Source organism: Miniopterus schreibersii (genome assembly GCF_964146895.1).
Source record: "Miniopterus schreibersii genome assembly, chromosome: 10".
NCBI lineage: Eukaryota > Metazoa > Chordata > Mammalia > Chiroptera > Miniopteridae > Miniopterus > Miniopterus schreibersii.
The window spans coordinates 39008656-39029546 of NC_138110.1; the positions used below are offsets into that span (position 1 = coordinate 39008656).

General features: G+C 33.9%; 1 protein-coding gene across 2 annotated transcripts in view; it reads right to left on the bottom strand.

Annotated features, from left to right (window-relative positions):
* RBBP8 (RB binding protein 8, endonuclease) overlaps nucleotides 1-20891 on the bottom strand; it is a 79300-nt gene that overhangs the window by 31565 nt on the left and 26844 nt on the right. For both annotated transcript variants that reach the window (XM_081148769.1, XM_081148768.1), the window contains 4 exons: nucleotides 14950-14992; nucleotides 10742-10837; nucleotides 4559-4671; nucleotides 707-773 (listed from right to left, as the gene is read on the bottom strand). In XM_081148769.1, coding sequence (XP_081004895.1) covers nucleotides 707-773; nucleotides 4559-4671; nucleotides 10742-10837; nucleotides 14950-14992 — 319 coding nt within the window. The remainder of the gene's footprint in view (nucleotides 1-706; nucleotides 774-4558; nucleotides 4672-10741; nucleotides 10838-14949; nucleotides 14993-20891) is intronic.

Below are 20891 nucleotides of genomic sequence, written 5' to 3' on the forward strand. Positions count from 1 at the left end.
CTGTCACATAATGAAAAGAACAGAGGCCTTTAAGTCAGAAGATATGGGTCAGAGTGATGGTGTTATAACCTACGAGGAGTGAGACCAAGGCAAGTTACTTGACTTTTGTGAGCTCTGGTTTCCTCAATATAAAGTAGAGATAGTAACGCTACCTTGTGGAATCATAATGAACAATAGAAATAATAAACATAAAACACAAAGAAGATTAACTCGTACACAGGATAAAAGTTATTTTCATTCTTTAAGAGAAATGGTGGGAGAGGAGAGAGGATCAGAGAGAGAAAGTTTTTGCAGCTTGAAAAATGTGTAAGAGAAAATATTTATTCAGTTTGCTTTTGTGATGCTTTTAGGACAGGTAACAAAACTCAATTATTTATTTGAAATATAAGCATTTTAATAATGTATTATTTATAATAATCATTAAAGTTAAAACTCTTTAAATTAAAATGTTCAGATACTTTTTCTATATACTCGCACACTAATCTAAGAGATGCATACACTTTTCATATGTATACTCCCAAAGCATGAACAAAAATATACTGATTTTCTATGTATTTTATTGCAGAGCACTTAATAATTTTTAAAAATGAAATCTGCAACTCTTAACATGTTTTTTATTTAGCTTGTATAGCTAAATAAAATGAAGAAAGAAAAACTGGGGGAAAATATTCAATTTTCTATGGCAATTTAAGAAAAAAATACTTACTCAATTTTCTGCTGCAGCTGTTCAGAAAGCTTTTTATTTTCTTCCTGTAGAGTATTCTTTTCATTCACTTAAAAATAATGTGAAAACGAAGGCACATATTATAACTCTATTAACATGTATGTCAGGCTTTTTCAAGAATTTCAACAATTATAGAGAATTAGGATTTCTAATTCTAAGTCAAAATGTTAGTCAGGGTTAATGTTGCCATGTGAAACTAATTTGTTACTAGGTAGTGATTATATCTCATATTGTGCCAGTTCCATGTAAATGATTGACTGTTAATTTTATGTAATGCTTGTGGGCAAAAAAGAGTACCTCATGTACTGGGGAGTAGAGTCTAATTATTCATACTAAGGACAAGAAAGCATTCCATCTGGTTACTCAGTCCTACTAATTTCAAATACCATTTTAGTGAGAGTCATTTATCTTGAAATAAATCTGATTATAAAAGTACTATAACAATGGATATCAGTGTAATTTTTATAACATAAGCACACTTAAGTCGTATTTTCTTCTTTAGTCACACTCTATGTTTCATGAATAATTATGGTATTAATAATCTAATCCTACCCATTGAAGTAGTATCTGTTTGAATCTACCTCAACTAAATTTTCCTATCCACCCATATTTAATTTATAAAGTAGAAACTCAGTTTTGGGCTATAATCTCCACTGTTGCCAGTACAAAAGTCTTACCATTCCTTAGTATGATGTCACTGGTTAAGTACGTGCTTTACTAGCAGGAATATATATAAGAGATCAAGTGACAGTAAACACAATTAACCTCTACCAAAGAAAGTTGATCATATTCTAAAAATTAGTTTAGAATTTAGTGCTTTACAAATCTAAACATATTTTCTTACACTGAGTAAAAAAATTTTTGACTATCTATGTGAGGTTGCTAGACTACCTCCTGTGGAGATCTAAAAAAACCTTAAGATACGGACAATGACCTAAAGAAAAGTGTAGTCTAATGAGAGACAAACTATTATATAAACACCTTTTATATAGCTGAAAATGACAAGGGCATTACAGAGGAACAGATATAGTATTAAAGAAAATTTCAAGGAGAAAAAGGTTGTTTTGGGCCCTTGAGAAGATCAGAAAAGAATTCATCACACAAAACAAATGAACTGGACAGGTGACTATTCTATGCAGAGAATTAATGAAACAAAGGTTCAATGACTGGGAATAATAAATGGTAGAAAGCCTTCAAAAGCAGGCTAAGAAATCTAAAACTTATCTTAAAAAATTAACAGTTATTTTTCACAGAAGAATGATGGGAAGATTGATTTGTTACTAGGTATATATACCAAAGTGAGAAGAAAGCATTGACAAGTCAGGTTATTGTTGAAAGAAATAAGTTGATTAAAAAGAATAGAAATAAGAGCTTTTAATAAACGATAAAGCCCTGGCTGGTGTTGCTCAGTTGGCTGGGTGTCACCTATGTACCAAAAGGTTGCCAGTTCGATTCCCAGTCAGGGCATATGCCCGGGTGTGGCTCAATCCCCAATAGGGGGCGTGAGGAGGCAGATGATTGATGTTTCTCTCTCTCTCCCTCTCCCTTCCTGTCTCTAAAATCAATATTAAAAAAATGTTTAAAAACAAAACAAGACAAAAAAACGGTAAAGGATAAAATTAAAGCTGTGACACTCAGAGTGTGTCCAAAAGCAAGTGGCACAACCCAGACATTTTCCTTCAATAAATTGGTGGTACAAACCAAGAATGAGAATCAAATTAAAATAAGAAAAAAAAAATACCCTCAAAATTCAATAGCTAGGTAAGAGTGATAACAAAAAAGAAAGAAAGGCAGGACAGGAAGAAAAAAGTAGCAATAAGAAATACCAAAAAATCATAAACATTAAGCCCTTACTTAGTGTTTTTATTCTTTTAATAACTTTAGAATTTGACTTCAATGATTTTTCTGTTGCTTATTTAAATGTAAAATTAGGTTTCCTAGACTTTTCAGTAATCATAGTGGTGGTATAATTAGTGGTGTTATTTTGAGACTACTAGCTAGTAATATGAGATTAAAAAATGATATTTTAATTCTATTATTTCTGTGTCCCTGAGAACCAGGATTCTCAGTGTGGAAGAAAGGAGATATAGATGTTTTTAGAGAAAAGGTTAGTAAAAGATCTGTAGTCTTGAATTTTCAATATGAACTTATAAAGTATTTTATCCATCTGAAAATTAGGCAAAGGATATTCAAGCCAATCACCCAAGAAATGCAAACTGGACATCATGTGAAAAGATAGTTGACCTGGACTATTAAGGAGGATGCTAATTTTTAAAAGGTATTATTCTTTTTTAAAAATATATCTTTATTGATTTCAGAGAGGGGAAGGAAGAGGGAGAGAGAGAGATAGAAACATCAATGATGAGAGAGTCATTGATCGGCTGCCTCCTGCACGCCCCCTGCTGGGGATTGAGCCCGTAACCTGGGCATGTACCCTGACCAGGAATTGAACCCTGATCTCCTGGATCCTAGTCCTATGCTCAACTGCTGAGTGATGCCCGGCCAGGCAAAAGGTATCGTTCTTATTATCAATTACTACATTTCTCCAAAGCTGAAGAAGCTGTAGGGAAATGACATTTTCAAACAAACAAAATAATTGAGCACCAGAAATTCATAAACATTAAGCCCTTGAGCTGTCCATCAATATAAGAATGGCTAAATAAATGACATATCTACATTGTGAAATACAATGCAGCTGTGAAAAACATCATTGTCCTAATCCCTAAACTTAGGTTTTTCACTTATTTGAAGTTTCTAGCTATTTTCAGACAGATAAAGTTACTTGAAATCTGCCTATTAGATATACAGACATTACTGGAGATTATCTCTATTACTAATGATAATATAATGGTGGATCTCAACTATGTTTATTGAGATATAATAAAATGTTAATTTCTACTCAGTAATATTCTTTTATTCCTAAATAAACACATGCATATATTCACACATACAAATCACAGAATCTATAGACATAAATATACTAGCATGTAAAGTCTTCTAAGCCATCGTATAAAATACAGCAACATGTCAGAACAAAAACTATGGTATGCTCCCATTAAAATTTAAAAAAACAGAGAAAGACAGACAAACCTGGACCTGGAAAGATATTTAACAGATTGTTAGTAGTAACTACTATGCACTTTCTATCTCTTTTAAAAATAATGAGCATATATTCAAATAGTCTAGCAATATAATTAAAAAAAAAATACAGTCAGGAGATGGAATTAGGTTGGAAAAGAAGATTAATTAGATTTTGGACATGTGGACTGTAAGTTGCTTATAAGGAATCCTGGTAAGGGTGACTGGGAGAGTATAAAAATAGGTAAAAGAAAAGGTTAAGGGAGGTAGCAGAAGAGAAAAAGGTTAAAAGAAAAAGGCTAAGAATGAAAATGAAAAAAACTTTACATTAAATGGGTAAGGAGCCTAACTGAAAATGGTATACTTGTAATAGTATGTCATGAAAAAAAAAGAAGTATACACCTTTGTAGAACACTAAATTGTCTGCTTTGTATTTAACTTTACTAAATAGTCAAATTACACAAAATAAAGATAAAACCAAAAAAGGAAATATGGACCTATCTGTAGGAAATCTGCTTCTTGTCTTATAGCTGGTGAGACTTTAAGGCCAATGTGGACAGTATGTGCACAACCTTCTGGTAAGTATTTCTTACTAAAATAATCAGATTAAATCTACACAAAGGGAAAGGACAATTGATCTTTTGCCTAAATAAGGAAAAATATATGTAAGCAATCCTTTTGCAACCAATTTACTAATAGGTTTTAACAATAGTATATTATGCTTTAAAAACTTAATAAATGAAAAAGGAAACTCACTAAGCTCTGTGATAAGTTTAAGATTCTGCTGCCGGATATTTTCAAATTCTTGCTGTTTTTTTCGCATATGTTCTTCAGTTACTGCACAGCGATCACATAATCCTGCTCTTAATCTACGAAACAGAAACAAAATATTTTTAGAATAGAACTTAAATGTTCTCATAAAAATGTAAGTAAGTAAGTAAGTAAGTAAGTAAGTGAGGTGATGGATGTGTTAACCCAAAGGGTGGGAATTCTTTCACAATGTATATGTCTATCAAATCACTAAGATGTACACTTTATTTTATAATTTTATTTGTCAATTATACCTCAATAAAGCTGAAATTTAAAGGAAAAAGCAAAATATTTTCTACTAAAAGATATTTTTTTATATGTGAACCCCAAGATTTTTATTCTTTATGAAGATCTAAAGAAATGACTTGGAAAACAGAAAAAATTAACTAGTTTAATGATATATTCATACCTTTAACAAATTCTCAGATAGGCTGAAATCATGTTACAACATTACTTTCTACAGACTGCAATTCTGAATGAAATTCTGTAAAAATCTGTTAATTTTAAACTCTACTCAAGGGAACTTATTTATTGAAGAAACTAACCTTGTTTTAATTTATTATAGCCAAAAAAATGAACCCCAGTACAGTACTAAGGGGCAGAATTATATCTTAAGCAAGCTTGCATTTGCTTTGCTTAGCACAGATTATAACACTGAGTGCTCAAACAACATTTTTAGTTGAATTAATACTAAAGATTAAGGAACTCAAAGTTTTTAAAGACGTCATCTCATACTTTGCTCTCTTCAGCATTTAAAAAAAAACATGTTAGTAAAAATTCATAATGCACTATTATGTAAAAAAAAAATTACAAATAGCTTTTACTAATTACGTGCGAGTGCTTAAGGGCAGAGGAAAATACATATATTACATGGGGGATGGGGACATGGAAAGGAAGGTGTACTCCCTTTTAACGACAGCTGAAATAGGGGTTTCCTATGACTGCCAAAAATGCTTTTAAAAATATTAACATCTACTGAACAACTATGGTTTAACTGCTTTGTTCAGATTTTTTTTTTTTTAGAAAATGCATTCTAACTACTTATCCAGCACAGTGACTGCGTCTTAGATTCAGTGAAATACTTTTGTTCCTTAAAGGGAAGTTTGTAAATGTAGTAACAGTAGCAGTACAACATAAATGAGCCACATAAAATTAGAACATTTTATTATCTAATTTGCCTTTATTGGGTAATTCCTTTCATCTAAACATCTCACAATGTTTTTACAACATTAGCGTAAGAATCACTTCATCTTATGAAGAGTAGATGGCAAGTTTTAGAATTACTATAGAAATTTTAACAAAATACGTGTTACTTTTTAAAGGTCTCAGAAAAACATTAATTTTTATAGATTTATAAAGCTTACTCTAGACATCATTCTTATATATAGTATAAAACTAAAATGCAGTTTTATATAAGGCAGAATTTTACCAAATGTTACCTATAAAGACATTTAAAGAACCTCAGAGGGAAGGTGGGGGTGGGTGGGGAGAGATTAATCAAAGAATTTATATGCATATATACATAACCCATGGACAGAGACAATGGTGTGGTGAAAGTCTAGGGTGGGGAGTGGGTTGGGGGGGTGGAAGGGGTTAATGGGAAAAAAAGGGGACATCTGTAATATTTTCAACAATACAGTTAAATTAAAAAATAAATAAAGGCAGTATTCTGTTAGTAGTATTTAACGAACAACCACCAAAAAAACTTCCTAGAAAGCAGACTAGATAATAGGCATTGGTGAAAGCAGACTAGATAATAGGCAAAGGTGAAGACTATTTCAGAGTATGTGTCTTGCTAACTTTAGGTCAAGCACAAATACTTTGAGATAACCAGTTAAAGTATAATTCATTTACACAGCATTTATAAAATTAGGACAACATTCTGACAAGGAATCATGAAAAGGTAGAAATGGGGGGGAGTGGAGCATCAAATTTAACCTACTTATATTCCCAGCTCAGTTTCCTCACATGTAAAATGGATTTACCATCTATCTTATAGCATCAATGTGAAGATTAAGTGCTGAATGCCTGGGTCCAAAGTGGGCCCTCAATACATATCAGCTCCTCCACAAAACAATAATGGTCAGATCTAAGTCACTCTTGGTTTAATTATATGAGGCTTCATGAAACAAGGGATAAATCTTAAAGTACATCCAAAAGGAAATTTCAGATTTGTATCTGAAGGAGAGAAAAAGTATATGTATAAAGAAATGAGCCACACTCCTTGCCCCAACTCTACTCCCACCTCCAAATTAATACCATATAGTGAATTACAGGCCCACCTACCTAAGGACCTAAAGGTGAAGGGAATGAAAGGCAAGAGAACATTTAGGATAAGAAACAACAGAGATTCAATGACATGGAAGAATAGATCAGACTGACGAATGTCAGAGGGATGGAGGAGGGCGGGTGGGTGGAGGGGGAGGGGGCCTGGGGAGGGGGAGGGGATGGGGTGGAATGGGTCATTGGGGAGAAAAAGGGCCATCTATAATATTTTTTAAAAAAAGAAAAAAAGAAACAACAGAGAAGCAGGATATCCACATGAAATTAGTGACCATAGATCAAAAATGGAAAAGAGTCTAGTTTTAAAAAACTGCAGAATAGCCCTAGCAGGGTAGCTCAGCTGGTTAGAGCACCATCACAATAAGACAAGGTTGAGGGTTTGATCCTGGTCAGGGTACATACAAGAATCAACTAATGAATGCATAAATAAATGGAACAACAAATCAATGTTTCTCTCTTCCTCTTTCTCAAATCAATAAATAAAATTTTTTAAAAAAGAAAAGAAACTACAAAATAAAAGATATACACACACACATACACGTATGTATTTTTCCCCTCCCCAGGTACACTGCTTCCCTCACATCTCCACATATTTGCCAATTCAGAAACTCTACCAAAAGATAATTTGCACAATTAAATATACTAACTGAATAAAAGAGAGTAATTTAGAAAATACTTCAACGGGAAGGGTGGGGGCATTCATCCACTGACATTTTTTCTCAGAATGAGACTGAAGAAGAAATGAAGGGAAACACAAAAGACAAAGAATATCAGAACTGGAAACTCAAACTGAAAATCATAAAGTGAGGAAATGATCAGAAGACACTAGAAAGGAATGTATTCAAGGGCTAAGAGGAAGAACACTGTATCTTGGAGGTGAAATGGAAAGCTGATTTTTATCAAGCTAATTTAAACAAAACATAATAAAAACTTTATCTTGTGAAAATTTTTTTTTTCAGGGTATTAACTTTGGGCCCTAAACTTGCTAATGACCAACTAAACAGGAAGTGCACTGGGGAAAATAAATAAATAAAATAAGTCCTGGCCAGGTAGCTCAGATGGTTAAAGCATGGTCCCAATATGCCAAGGCTGCATGTTCAATGCCAGGTCAGGGCAAGTACAAGAATCAATCACTGGCCCTGGCCGGTGTGGCTCAGGTGGTTGGGACGGCATCCTGTGTATCAAAAGGTTGCTGGTTCAATTCTCAGTCAGGGCTCATGCCCAGATTGCAGGTTTGATCCTCGGTAAGGGGTGTGCAGGAGGCAGCCACCATCAATGTTATGCTCTCGCACTGATGTTTCTCTCTCTTCTCCCTTCCTCTCTTTCTAAAAATCAAAATCAATAAACTATTCTTGAAAAAAAGAAAAAAAAGAATCAACCAATGAATGCATAAATAAGTGGAACAACAAATGATGTGTTTTTCTCTCTCTCTCTCCCTTCCCCAAAATCAATAAATAAACAATTTTTTAAAAATGGTGCATCAGTGTACTCTCTCCCCCAGGAGAGAGCCTGTACCTTCCCCCACCTCTTTCCCCACAGGCATGCATCTCCTAAACCTTAAGGGACCCCATAAGGCTTGCAACCAGGACAGCAATGGGCAGTGGCAGTTCATCCTGGGCAAATCCCCTGAGCCTGTTCCCAAGGCCCCCTTTCCTCTGACTTCTTAGTGAGCCAAAGCAGACCAACCTAGACTCATTTTCCCAGCCCTTCCTTGTTTTGTTGTCCTCAGCTTTAAATAAACGTCCTCTAAAATTAAAAAAAACAAAAACAAACAAAAAAATGGTGTATCTTATTTGGGACACAACATTTCAGCAAAAATAATTAAAAAAATAAAGTAAAATAAAACAAACAAACAGGAAGTATGCTGGAAAGAAATACAATCATTCCTTGAGAGTGGTAGTTACAAAAATAAATCTTCTGTGGGAAGTAAAATCACTGGCTCCAGCTGCTGTGCTCTGAAATCCTTTACCTTTTCATACAGGTGAACAAAGCAGACATTCCAGAGTCAGACGCCAGCCAATGAATGAGTGGAGCAGGTATACTAGTGCTCCAGAATTCCCCACTGGCCACTCCCCACTACTCCCAATTGCTTTCTTAAAATTCTAATTCAGTCTAAGATCTTCCTTTTCCCCTCAATTCTTCAAAAGGGTTAGATGCATGGAGATCTCAAAGCTCTTCCAGCTCCCTCTTCCTTTTCCCTACAGTCATTTCCCCCAAGATCTTTTGAATGTTTGCTTCTCAGAGAATTCAGACTAACATATTAAGTTAAAGCCAAACTTAAAATTTTCTTTATGTAGGAATCACTAAACAGAAAGAATTCCTAATCTCTTGCCATTACTACCACTATTACAGTGAGGGAAGAACCTCACTGCTTGTGGTAAGCGGTGGAGTGGCAGAGATGACAGAAGAGAAATTAAGAGAGTAGGAGAAAAGCCAGGAACATATGACGGAGCTACCTGGCCAGGACCTATTTTAAACCTTCCAATGGCTTCCCATAGCAATTAAAAGTCAAGTTTTTTTGCTTATATCCCAAAATAACCTAGGTATTTCCCACCTTACCAATCTTATCTCCTGTCACTCATCCTCTTATGCACTAAGTTAGAACCACAGTGGACTTTCTGTTCCTCAAATATTTCAAAACGGATTTGCACCTTAGGCTTTTGCATCTGTCCTCTTTTTATTCTCTAATTCTTCAAATAACTGGCCCTTTTTTGTGTAATTCTGGTCTCAGTGCAAATGGCACCTTCTCAGAAAGGCCATCCCTGACATCCATCAGTACCCCTTCATTTCCCAATGCCAGTGGTTACTCAATTTCATCATTCAGTTTTATTTTTTTCATAGCACTTAAAATCTGAAATCTTATTTGTATGACTTACTCCCAACCTTTGAAAATTAAATATCAGTTCCATGATATATTAGGCATAGTATTATTCCTAGTCCCTAGAGCAACACTTAGAACATAGTAAAGACTTAACTATTCACTGTTATTGAGTAAATAATAGTAATTAAGGACACAGTGTGAAGCTGAAATTCAAGTTCACATCTATGATTCATTCCAAAGCACATGGAGCTTTATTCCTCTACGGGCTGCCTATTCAAGTGAATGCACATCTACTAAGACAGTAGTGATAGAAGAAGAGTACTCAACTTCAGTTTGCATACGAGCAGAACATTAGATTCCACCACTAAAGGAACATGAGCAAATTCAAACCACCAGACCTTCTGTAACATAAACGAAAATAGTAATAAAGGAAAAATATCAACTATAAAGTAACATTATTTATTATAGGAAGTTCAAGGTCCTAAATAGCACTTACAGTTCACACAAAAGAATGCAGCAAAATGGAAGCCTTTTCTAATGTAGGGTGTTAATCTCATAGGAGTGAAAAAGTTTTGTATATGGAGGTGAAGTAAGTGACAGGCATTATCTCGGGAATATTCAGAAAGAAGAATCCCTAGACTGCCTGGAAGTGAAGAATGTGCAGAAAAGAAAAGAGAATGGCAGAAATAAGAAAACAGGAATAGAATTGTGAAGTAGTTCTCACCTACTCAGAAGTAAAATGGAATTAAAAGCAGCAAATATTTTTGAATTAGAACACTGCTACTGTTAAGCTCATTCTACATCAAATACCAGATAAAGAAACACCATTTAAAGGGTAAATTGATGTAAAAGGGTAAAAACAACAAGCGTGCAAGGGTATGTCCTTAATTTCATCCAAAGTTGACATATGGTTGGGAAAAAAGACCACTTTCGGTCCCAGAGTTGATCACAAATTAAAACCAATGTACTTTCTCTTAAAGGGAAAAATCACCTCTGACTCAAAAAGACCCAAGAAACACACTCACCGATCTTCTAAAACTTTAATGGTTTCATGAAGGACTTTCTGTTGCTCTCTCAGCTGTTGATTTTTGGTGAAGAATTCTTCAAGTCTTTGTGCATCTCTAAAAGTCAAGAAATAAGTTGTTGTTTTTTTAAGGAAAAATATTTTAACAGGAAAATTCTGTCATAAGAACTCCAAAGCATTGTCTCACTACTTACAGATATCATGAATTTGCTGTACCAAAACAAATAACTTAAAAGGTGAGGTTTGAATATCCTGTTAATTAGAATTCAAATTATACTAGAATTTGTACTACAGATATATTATGCCTAAGTACCAGGCATTCATTATACAATGATGGAACACTGATAAAGGAGTGGATTGTGATGCCAACACTGACTCAACATTGTCAAAGCTCCCAATAAAATGTAAACGTACTGTTTTTTACTATTTTGTCTACATTTGTCAATGTAATTAACAGATATCTCTACTCTACTCGTTTCATCTCTATTCCTGTTATGGGGGATGTATACTTTCTATTTTATTAATTTCTGTGTTGCTAAAACTTCTACCTGGTATTATTTTTAAGCCAGGGCTAACAGTGGGGTGGAAGTACACGAACCCTAGGTTTGAATCTAAGCTCTGTCATTTACCAGCTGCGTGACCTGGTGCAAGTAACCTACACACTCTGTGCCTCAAAAAATGTGGATACATTAATATCTACCACATAAGGCATTTGCAAGGAATAAGTACTAATGTATATGTAGCATGCAGAACAGTGCTGGTATATAGTAAGTTCTATTTAAGTTGATTATCATTATGATTTTTTAAAATTGATTTTAGAGAGAGGGAACGGGGGAAGACAGAGAGAGAGAGAGAAACATCGGTCAGTTGCCTCCCTCATGCGCCCCAAATGGGGATCCAACCCGAATCACATAAATCACATTATATAAAGTATGCATATATTTTCACGTTTATCAATCTTCGAGAGGAAGAGAGGAAGGGGTAGGGGGCGGAGAGAGTGAAAGAAAGAGAGAGAAACATCAATGTGAGAAGGATAGATCGATCGGCTGCCTCCTGAACTCTTCCAGAACGTGATCAAACCTGCAACCTAGGTATGTGCCCTGACCAGGAATTGAACCCACAACCTTTTGGTGTATGGAACAATGCTCCAATCAACTGAGTCACCCAGCCAGGACAAGTATGCATATATTTTAAGTCTGAGAAAACACATTAAAAATTTAATACTGAGGCTCAAACATCTTCCCCCAACCCTGAGCCCCCTCAAGGTTCTAAAATATCAAATGATGACAAACCAGTCTGCCACAAAAAGCAGATGTCCAGATGATTATGTCAAAAAGGCTAAAATGTAGAATGTAATATTACTGGCAGCTAAACAGATGAGTCAACAACTCCAAGTAAAACAGCTCAAAGTCATAATGTCAGATACCTAATATACAGGGATACTTCTTAAATATTGGTTAAATAGTTGATATTGAATAAAAAAACAATTCATCTAAGAGTGACAGCCTCCTGTTATACAACAAATATAGTTCTGGTAGCATATGCAGACATTTTAAAAAACTGGAAATAATAGGTAGCAATAGATAGCTGAAACTTGTTAATTTGGCTGTTTCTCATTTAATAATAAAATTTTTATAATACTTCTAGAAAACACATTTAATTTAGAAGCAGCACCAGGTTTTCACTAGACCTATTTTGGGAGTATTGAATAAATAAATATTTAATAGTCAACATTTCTACATGTTTAATTTTGTAATTTGTGTTAAAGAGAAGCTTTAGCCATGTGCAGAGACGACTATCACCAAAACACAGTTCTGGCCCTGGCTGGTGTGGTTCAATGGTCAGAGCATCAGCCTGCACACCAAACAGTCATGGGTTCTATTCCTGGTCAAGGGCACGTACCTGGGTTTTGGGTTCACTCCCCACCCCTGGTTCGGGGCAAGTTTGGGAAGCAACCAATCAATGTGTCTCACATCTATGTTTCTCTCCCTGCCCCCTTCTACTCTCTATCTGAAAAGCAATGGAAAAAATATCCTCAGGTGAGGATCAACAAAAACAAACAAAAACCATACACCACAGTTCTGAAACAATTCAGTAATGGACAAATGTAGTATAGTTATTGATTACTTTTCTAACTGCTTCTTCCAGGTAGGAATCCCTAAGGACTAATATCTTACAAATACAGCTACTACAACAATATGGAGATAAGACATCCTGTTATTGCCCCTGACTATTAAAAAATGTACTAGGAAAGGGAGATTATGGTAATATAGGCAAACCCAAGTTCCTGGTCAAATAATGCAAAGATCTAACTTAATATAAGATAAAGCATCCCTTTAATTCTCTGATTACTCAGGGAATTTAGTTACCTGTGCTTCCTAAATGTATAACCCCAAGCTACCTGCGGTACACAGGTACAGATTAATTACAATATATATTATTTGCTAAGAGGATCAAATGACTGTAAACTATATTATGAAGTAAGGATTATGAGATACTGAATAACCAGCCGTGTTTCCACTCTTTAAAATTCAGACATGTTATAGTGATTTTTAAGAAAATAATACTCAATAGTCATTTACAAATTTAAGAAGGTTTTTCATGTGGTTGGTTGGTTAGAGATGTGGAGAAATACATTTTGTATAAAAAGTCTCAGTTATAAAAAGTGCATTTATCATAAGCAAATCTAGATTATTTGTAATTATGTCTAATCATTCAATCTGCAGGGAAATGATTCTGATTCTAGGTAAGAGGAATTATTATTTTACAGATATATATCTATCATTTAAAAAAGCAAATTTTAGAACATAAAATTACTAGGCCTATATGAAGGATCATTTTAATAAAACTAAATTCCTTTAAAAAATTTAGTGAACATAGCTTAAAATGTATAATCAAATAGCACCAAAGATTTCTGGGTTTGCCTATATTGCTTTTTACAAGTAACCAACATTGTGATTCTAAAATATGTCATTCTAATCAATAGTTGTTAATCCAGCATTTACAAGATCATTAACTTCAACACTGAAACAAGGTACAATATAAAGAGCTCATTGTCTAACTACTAGTCAGACTTGAAACTCTACACTTTTGGTATCAAAAAAGGTCAGAGAAAACAGAGGCCAAAGGGAGGAGGTAGAGGGATGGGTGAAAAGAGAAAGGGGAATATAGTCAATAATATTGTGATAAATTTATGTGGTGACAGGTGATTACTAGAATTAGTGGGGTGATCACATTGTAAGCTATAAAAATATCAAATCACTGTATTGTACACCTGAAACTAATATAACCAATATATGACTATATATCAACTATACATAAATAAAAAATAAATGTCTACAAAGCAAAGGATAAAAAGAGAAAAAGAAAAAAGGTCAGAGTCCTTCACAAAACCTGTTTTAAAAATTTATGATTTTATATTTCTGATTCTAAGTCATCTTCCAACATGACTTTCTAAGTGTATATAAAAACTGCAATTTTCATTTTCAGATTGGAGAAAACAGCTAGGTGCGTTTGATGAGTGCTCAGTGAACTCTAGCTTTTGACTACAGCCTTGGAAGCTTTAGGAATATGAAGTTAACTGAGATCCATTTGTATATACCATAAAGTGAATGTGATATTAGTCACAATGACATTAATTTTTGTTATTAGTAATAATATTCTACTATGTGCTCTGTTTCAGATTCCTGAATGTGGAAGCTCTAAAGAACCATGAGTAAAAATCTTCTCCTGACTTAATCAGATCTGATTCTGGGCTTAACAACCAAAACAATTCAGAGCCACTGGTAATTTTAAATGAATTAAAGGAGGTCTAGAATATTTAGTTCCCATTTCTTATATGAGCTTAGAAATCCCAGAACTATTCTGTCCCCCCATTTCTTGCAGTATCTTAAATTCCAGGTGTTAATCATAGTTGAGAAAAGAATGCTGTTGACAGATTAAAATGAGTTTACAGACCATTTCCCATCCTAATAAATACTTTATGGAAAAAGATATATCAAAATTATATTAAAATGTAAATATATGAAAATATTAACTTAGACTATACTCAAAATTAAGTCATTCTTTTTACTTTAGAAGTTTGAAAGACTCCCTGTCAACTAGCAACACTAAGCAAAGCTAATTTCCTTATAAATAAGACATTGGGGTCAAAGAGGACACCAGTATCAATTACTTTATAAATAAGACGTATTATATATTGATACTTACAAAATTCGTTCCTTTTTCAGTTTGGTTACTTTTACTTGTAAACCTGAAAAATAAAATGGAAAAAAATATAGTGTTTTATTTATACATTTTATCATTTGCAAAGCAGTTAATCTAAATTTCTTTAAGTCTAATGCTACACTGGAGACTAGCCTCTGAATGAGCCAGGTCCCATTAATTTGAAGAGAGTTATTTACCTTACTTATACCCTGAGATCACAAAAGTATTATCTGTGACATTATTGCTTTTAATCTACTATATGATGGCCAACTAGAATGAAATTTTCTCCACCTAAAGTGAGTTATTTGTTTTTTAATAGCAGGAGCAAGTATATAATTAGAAGTTCAGTATAAATGAAGGTATATGTTCTGACATAGCCTGTGTATTGCTAACAGCAATAGTGCTTATGTAGGCTCAAGTCTTCTAGGATTGAAATAGATCGTGGCAGGAAGTTCTGGACAGAAGCAAAACTGTTTACAGAAAATACTTAACAAAGGGCATTAGTATTTTTATCTCAAGATATGCTATATGTGCCCGGCTGGGCGTGGCTCAGCGGCTGAACATCAACCTAGGATCCAGGAAATCGTGACTTGATTCCCAGTCAGGGCACATGCCCGGGATGCAGGCTCGATCCCCAGTTGGGGGCAAGCAGGAGGCAACCGATCAATGACAAGTCTCTCATCACTGATGTTTCTATCTCTCTCTCCCCCTCTCCCTTCCTCTCTCTGAAATCAATAAAGACATATTAAAAAAAAAGATGTTATATGTATTTTTAATCTTAACTGAATATGACATAAAGCATAAGACCACTGCCTATGGAAATTGGGTAGTTACTGTGAAAGCAGGCTGATAGGCACTGAAATTGCAAGGACAAAATAAGAGTGACATTTCAAGTTTTCAGAAACAATTAATTAAATGGAGAAAAACAGCCACTTAACAAACATGAAAATATATCCAACATCACTAGCAACTAAATATAAATCCAAACCAAAAGAAATTACTTAGCAAAATTATAATACCCAATGTTGATAAAAGTGTCATAAAACCATACTCCCACACTTTGGTGGAGATATTATAAATTGACACAACTCTTTTGGAAAGCAATTTAACAATATGTAACAGGACTTTTTTTTAAAAAAAAATCAATATCTTACATCTTGGATTCTAACCTAAGAATATAATCCAAACAATAGAGAAACTCGTCATAAAGAATAGTAAACAATTTATAGCAATATAAACTGCTGAAAATAGGAACATGTTTAAGTAAAATATGGTATAACCACTTGATGGAATAATATACAGCTATTAAAATCATTAAATAAAAATATTAATTCTATTCAGCAACACTAAACTGCTTGGTTTCTCTATGCTACTTTCTGCAATGTGATTATCATAAAGGTTGGGGAAAAGCTTCTGTGTATACTTTCTCTGATACCTAAATCAATCTTTTTACTATTCTATACTTTGCCAACTGTGGATATTTTATTTACTTTTAAAAATAATGCTTAGGAAGTTTAAAAATTCTGTCTCTACTCAGGAATTTATTTTACTTGGGGCAGAGTTAGTTCCCAATAAGTAGTTATTAGCTAACTAATTTCTAAAAAAATTCAAAAATTTATTATCTGTCTTTGGTGGTTTATGGATTCTAATGTTATATGTTTAGAGAAGTTTTCCATATAATGTGTATAGAAGCATTAATGAATTTGTCATGTCTTAAGAACAAGGTTTTTCATTATCTGTTTAATTTAGGACAATCTTTTGAACAACATAATTTAAGACAAATAAGAGTTTTAAAAATAAATATATATTTCCCCACCATCTCCCCTTCCATGGTGCTGGCTAGGGATGCAGTTAAAAGTCACATAGATACTGATAGGGAAGTCACCTCTTCCAATTGCCCAAGTGGTAATGATTTAATGCCAGGAAACTCAGATATTATGAAAAAATGGAGGCCCCAGATAATTTTTTTGGCATTACACTTTTGCCCTATGTCTCAAATTTCACCTCTAGGAAATATTCAACTACTATGATACATTTTATCCTTATTTCTATGCCCTATAATTTAAATAAATAAAATGCGATGAATAAAACAGTAAAAAAATCTTATGAATAAACTTATAGTCAAATGTTCACAGCAACTTCAGTCATGATAACCAAACACCAGAAATATCCCAAATGTCCTTGCTGTGTGAGTTGTTTAAAAAAACAAAAACAGCCTGGCCAGGCGTGGCTCAGTGGTTGAGCGTAGACCTAGAATCCAGGAGATCGAGGTTTGATTCCTGGTCGGGGCACATGCCTGGGTTGCGGGCTCGATTCCCAGTCAGAGGCGTGCAGGAGGCAGCTGATCAATGAGTCTCTCATCATTGATGTTTCTCTCTCTCTCTCCCTCCTTCTCTCTGAAATCAATAAAGATGTATTTAAAAAACAAACAAAAAATACACACACAAAAAACCCCTTGTACTACTCAGCAATAAAAAGGAATGAAGTATTTATATATGCAAAGACTTGGATGGATCACAATTATGGTGAGTAAAAAATAAATGAAAGCCCACCTCAAAGGGTATATCCTATGTTATTGCACTTACACGACATTCTTAAAATGACAAAATGGTAGAGATGAAGAACAGATTATGGTGGCCAGAAATTGGAAGTGTGGTAGGAAGGTGGCTGGGGATTTAAGAGGGTGGCATAAGGGTAGTCGTAGGAATCTATTTACATGTGATTAAATTGCACAGAACTAAATACACACACAGACACACACACACACACTTAAGTGCATGTAAAATTGATGGAATCTGAATAAGGCTGACAGATTATATCAATGTCAATTTCTTGGCTGTGATATTATACTATAGTTATACAAAATGCTACCATTGGGGGAGACTGGGTAAAAGGTTAAGCTATCTCTTTGTATTGTTTTTTTACAATTACAAGTAAATCTATAAAAAGCTAAAAAAAATTACGAAAAAATAATTGCCCTGAGAGAGTTGGAACACTGTTAAAATATACGATAAAGGAAAAGCTTTTTTTAAGAATATTAAAAATAAAAACTGGTGTGATCATGTGATTACTATTTTTTATTTAAAAAAAAAATCTTTTCCATCTATCTGTCAAGTTCCTAGCTTGAGACGCTTCCTTTTTTCAGGTAATGATGAAAAACTCTTGAGACCTTGAAAGTACTTAGTAAAACATCAAATCATTCTTGAAGAATTAAGGACATGTGGCCCTACAAGGTCTAAGACTAGTTTTTAATTCTCTTCTTCTCTTCCCAAACTGTGTGAAAATTTCCTTTTTGACAAATTTCCTTTTTTAAAAAAACTTTGGATGACTACTACAACTCAGGGTCTGCCTTTAGAAGTGAAAAGTGCACCCAAAGATAAAATGGATTCTTGCCATGAACCATTTTAAAATAAGAAACAATAAGACAGAAAATCCACATAAACTTCAAAGGAAAATTCTTGGGAAATATGGAAAGACGACTCTTTTATCTTGCAAGCATTCAACACCTGCGAGACATTTGTTCTGTCACGTAGATCGGCTCTGAAACAGGTTTATGTGTGCATGGGTATGTGTGTGTTTAAATTTTAGCATTTGCTATTCATCAAGTCAATTAGGCACCTACAATTAGAACCCCTATAAAGTGTGCTTTAATCCCGCTCCACGCCCGTCGGAAGGAATGAGGCTGCACAACAATGCAGCTCCTGTATGAACAGGCAGTGACTGTTCAGCAACGTATCTGGGACTGTAACACTGGCAACCCGAGACGCCTACTGAGGAAGAGCGCTCAAAAGACCAAGCGCTGTGCTACAATGAACCCTACACCCACCTGGATGTGAATTTTGGAGGAAATGAAAACTAAGAGCCCATTTGTACAGTTATAACACATGAAACAAATTTAAGAATTCAGAAATGAGGAAAGAAATCCAAATAAAAATCACTGCTGTGAATTTTACTTATTTTAGTTCTCTATCCATAACAGACCACATATAATGCATGTACTGTTAAACAAGTTATTTATGATTTTGAATTATAAATTATAAGTGTAATAACAGCTTTCTTGACAAATAGTGGCTTTATATATACAGCCCAAGTAATTAACTTCTACCAAAAATACTACTACTGATATTTCTGTAATTGCCTAATAAATTATTTCAACTCCAAAGTAAAAATTCTTGTCTTTATGAGATACAGCCATATTTAAGGTGTGCTTAGTTTCCTCTTAAGATTTAATTATCTCAAAATGGGTAAATAAATTTTTGTGGATTTTATTGAATTTATGGATGTTGATGCAAATGAAAAAAGAACATGTGAGAGTTACTGATAGTATTCTTTTTGTTGTTGTTAATCCTCACCAGAGGATATTTTTCCATTGCTTTTCCGGAAGGGAAGGAGGGAGGAAGGAAGGGAGAGAGAGAAAAACATCAATGTGAGGGAGTCACATCAACTGGTTGCCTCCTCTAGGGGCAGGGAGCAAACCTGCAACCCAACCCACTAAGCCACACCAGCCAGGGCGATAGTATTCTTAATAAGGAGAAGGACATTGATGTTATGGACCAACATTACATGCAATTCCCTTCATTGTTAATTTGTGTAGTCTTAATAAGAGTGTTATCCAAAAACCTTTCTGGAATTTTTGAGGAAACATCTAAGAAAATAAAAGAAGCAATCCAAAACTGAATCAAGAAATATTTTGTCATATTAGTACCTCCATGCCTTCTCATTTCTTCAAAAGGGTTCCAATTTTGTCCCCCAAATCTGCCTGGTTTTCTATGAAACTGACAACCATATTTAGCAGATATAAAAAAATTATTAGATGAGACACTGATGGCAGAACCTGCCATGGACAAGGGACCATTTGTTAATTTAAAATGGTGGCACTCTGAAAAAGAATCTAAATTCCATTTGTTACCTGTGCTTTTAAATAATAAACCTGATATTAAAAAACTTAAAAAGGCAAAAAAAAAAAAAAAAAAAAAGTACCCAAATGAACCCTTCATTAAAACTTTTAAAATTTAAAGAATTCTAAAATTTCTATTAAATTTTATTAAAACTTGTTAATTCTTAATTCAAAGCATAAAGACTATATATTACCAACAAGAATTTGTGTTTAACCCTGACACTACCAACATTTGTCACGGAAGGAACTAAGACTTAGAATGAACAATTATGAAAGGATACTATTACCCTAAAAATAAAAGATAAAAAAAACTCAGTCACAAATGTCTCTAGAATTTTCCAAAATAAAAATCTGGTTAGCATATTGCTTTTCTTCAATAGAAGCTAAAAGACTTTATTACTTCCTAGTTTTAAAAGTAATGCATGTAGCTTATTATATTCTTGTGATCAGTGGACATACTGTCTTATATGTTTTTGCTATCAGTGTATTATGTTTTGGTCAAATGAGAAAAAAGCTCGAGATACACATATCAGGGTATTCAGATGGATCTAAGTCACCATGGGTAGACTTTCTTGGACACCTACATAAAAATTATGTATCTCAAATACTACCATTTATAACATTTTCTTTTTCAACTGATGTTAAGGTTTAAAAGTAATGAGTCAATTTTGATTCCTATATATACTTCAAAACCTGTAAAGTCCGGACAAGTCCATGTTTGATGTCTTTCAAATAGCCTCTTATACTGGTTTCTCCAAGTGGATCCCCCACCTTAAAAAAAAAATGAAGTACCCTTTAGGCATGTCTTTGATGTTATCACACACTTGGAGGATCTAATTTTATATGGAACTATGTGAAACACATTGACAAAGGACTCTTTAAAAAGCCTGCTCTCAGCAAATTTGCCTAGCCCAAACTAAAATGTTTTTAAATAACATAACAATTTTTTTTAAAAATAGTGCTCATTCAATACCTTTAAAAGTCCATGATTTAAAATTGAAAGAAAATGCCTTGATCAATATATTATAATGTACTTGAGATTACCTTC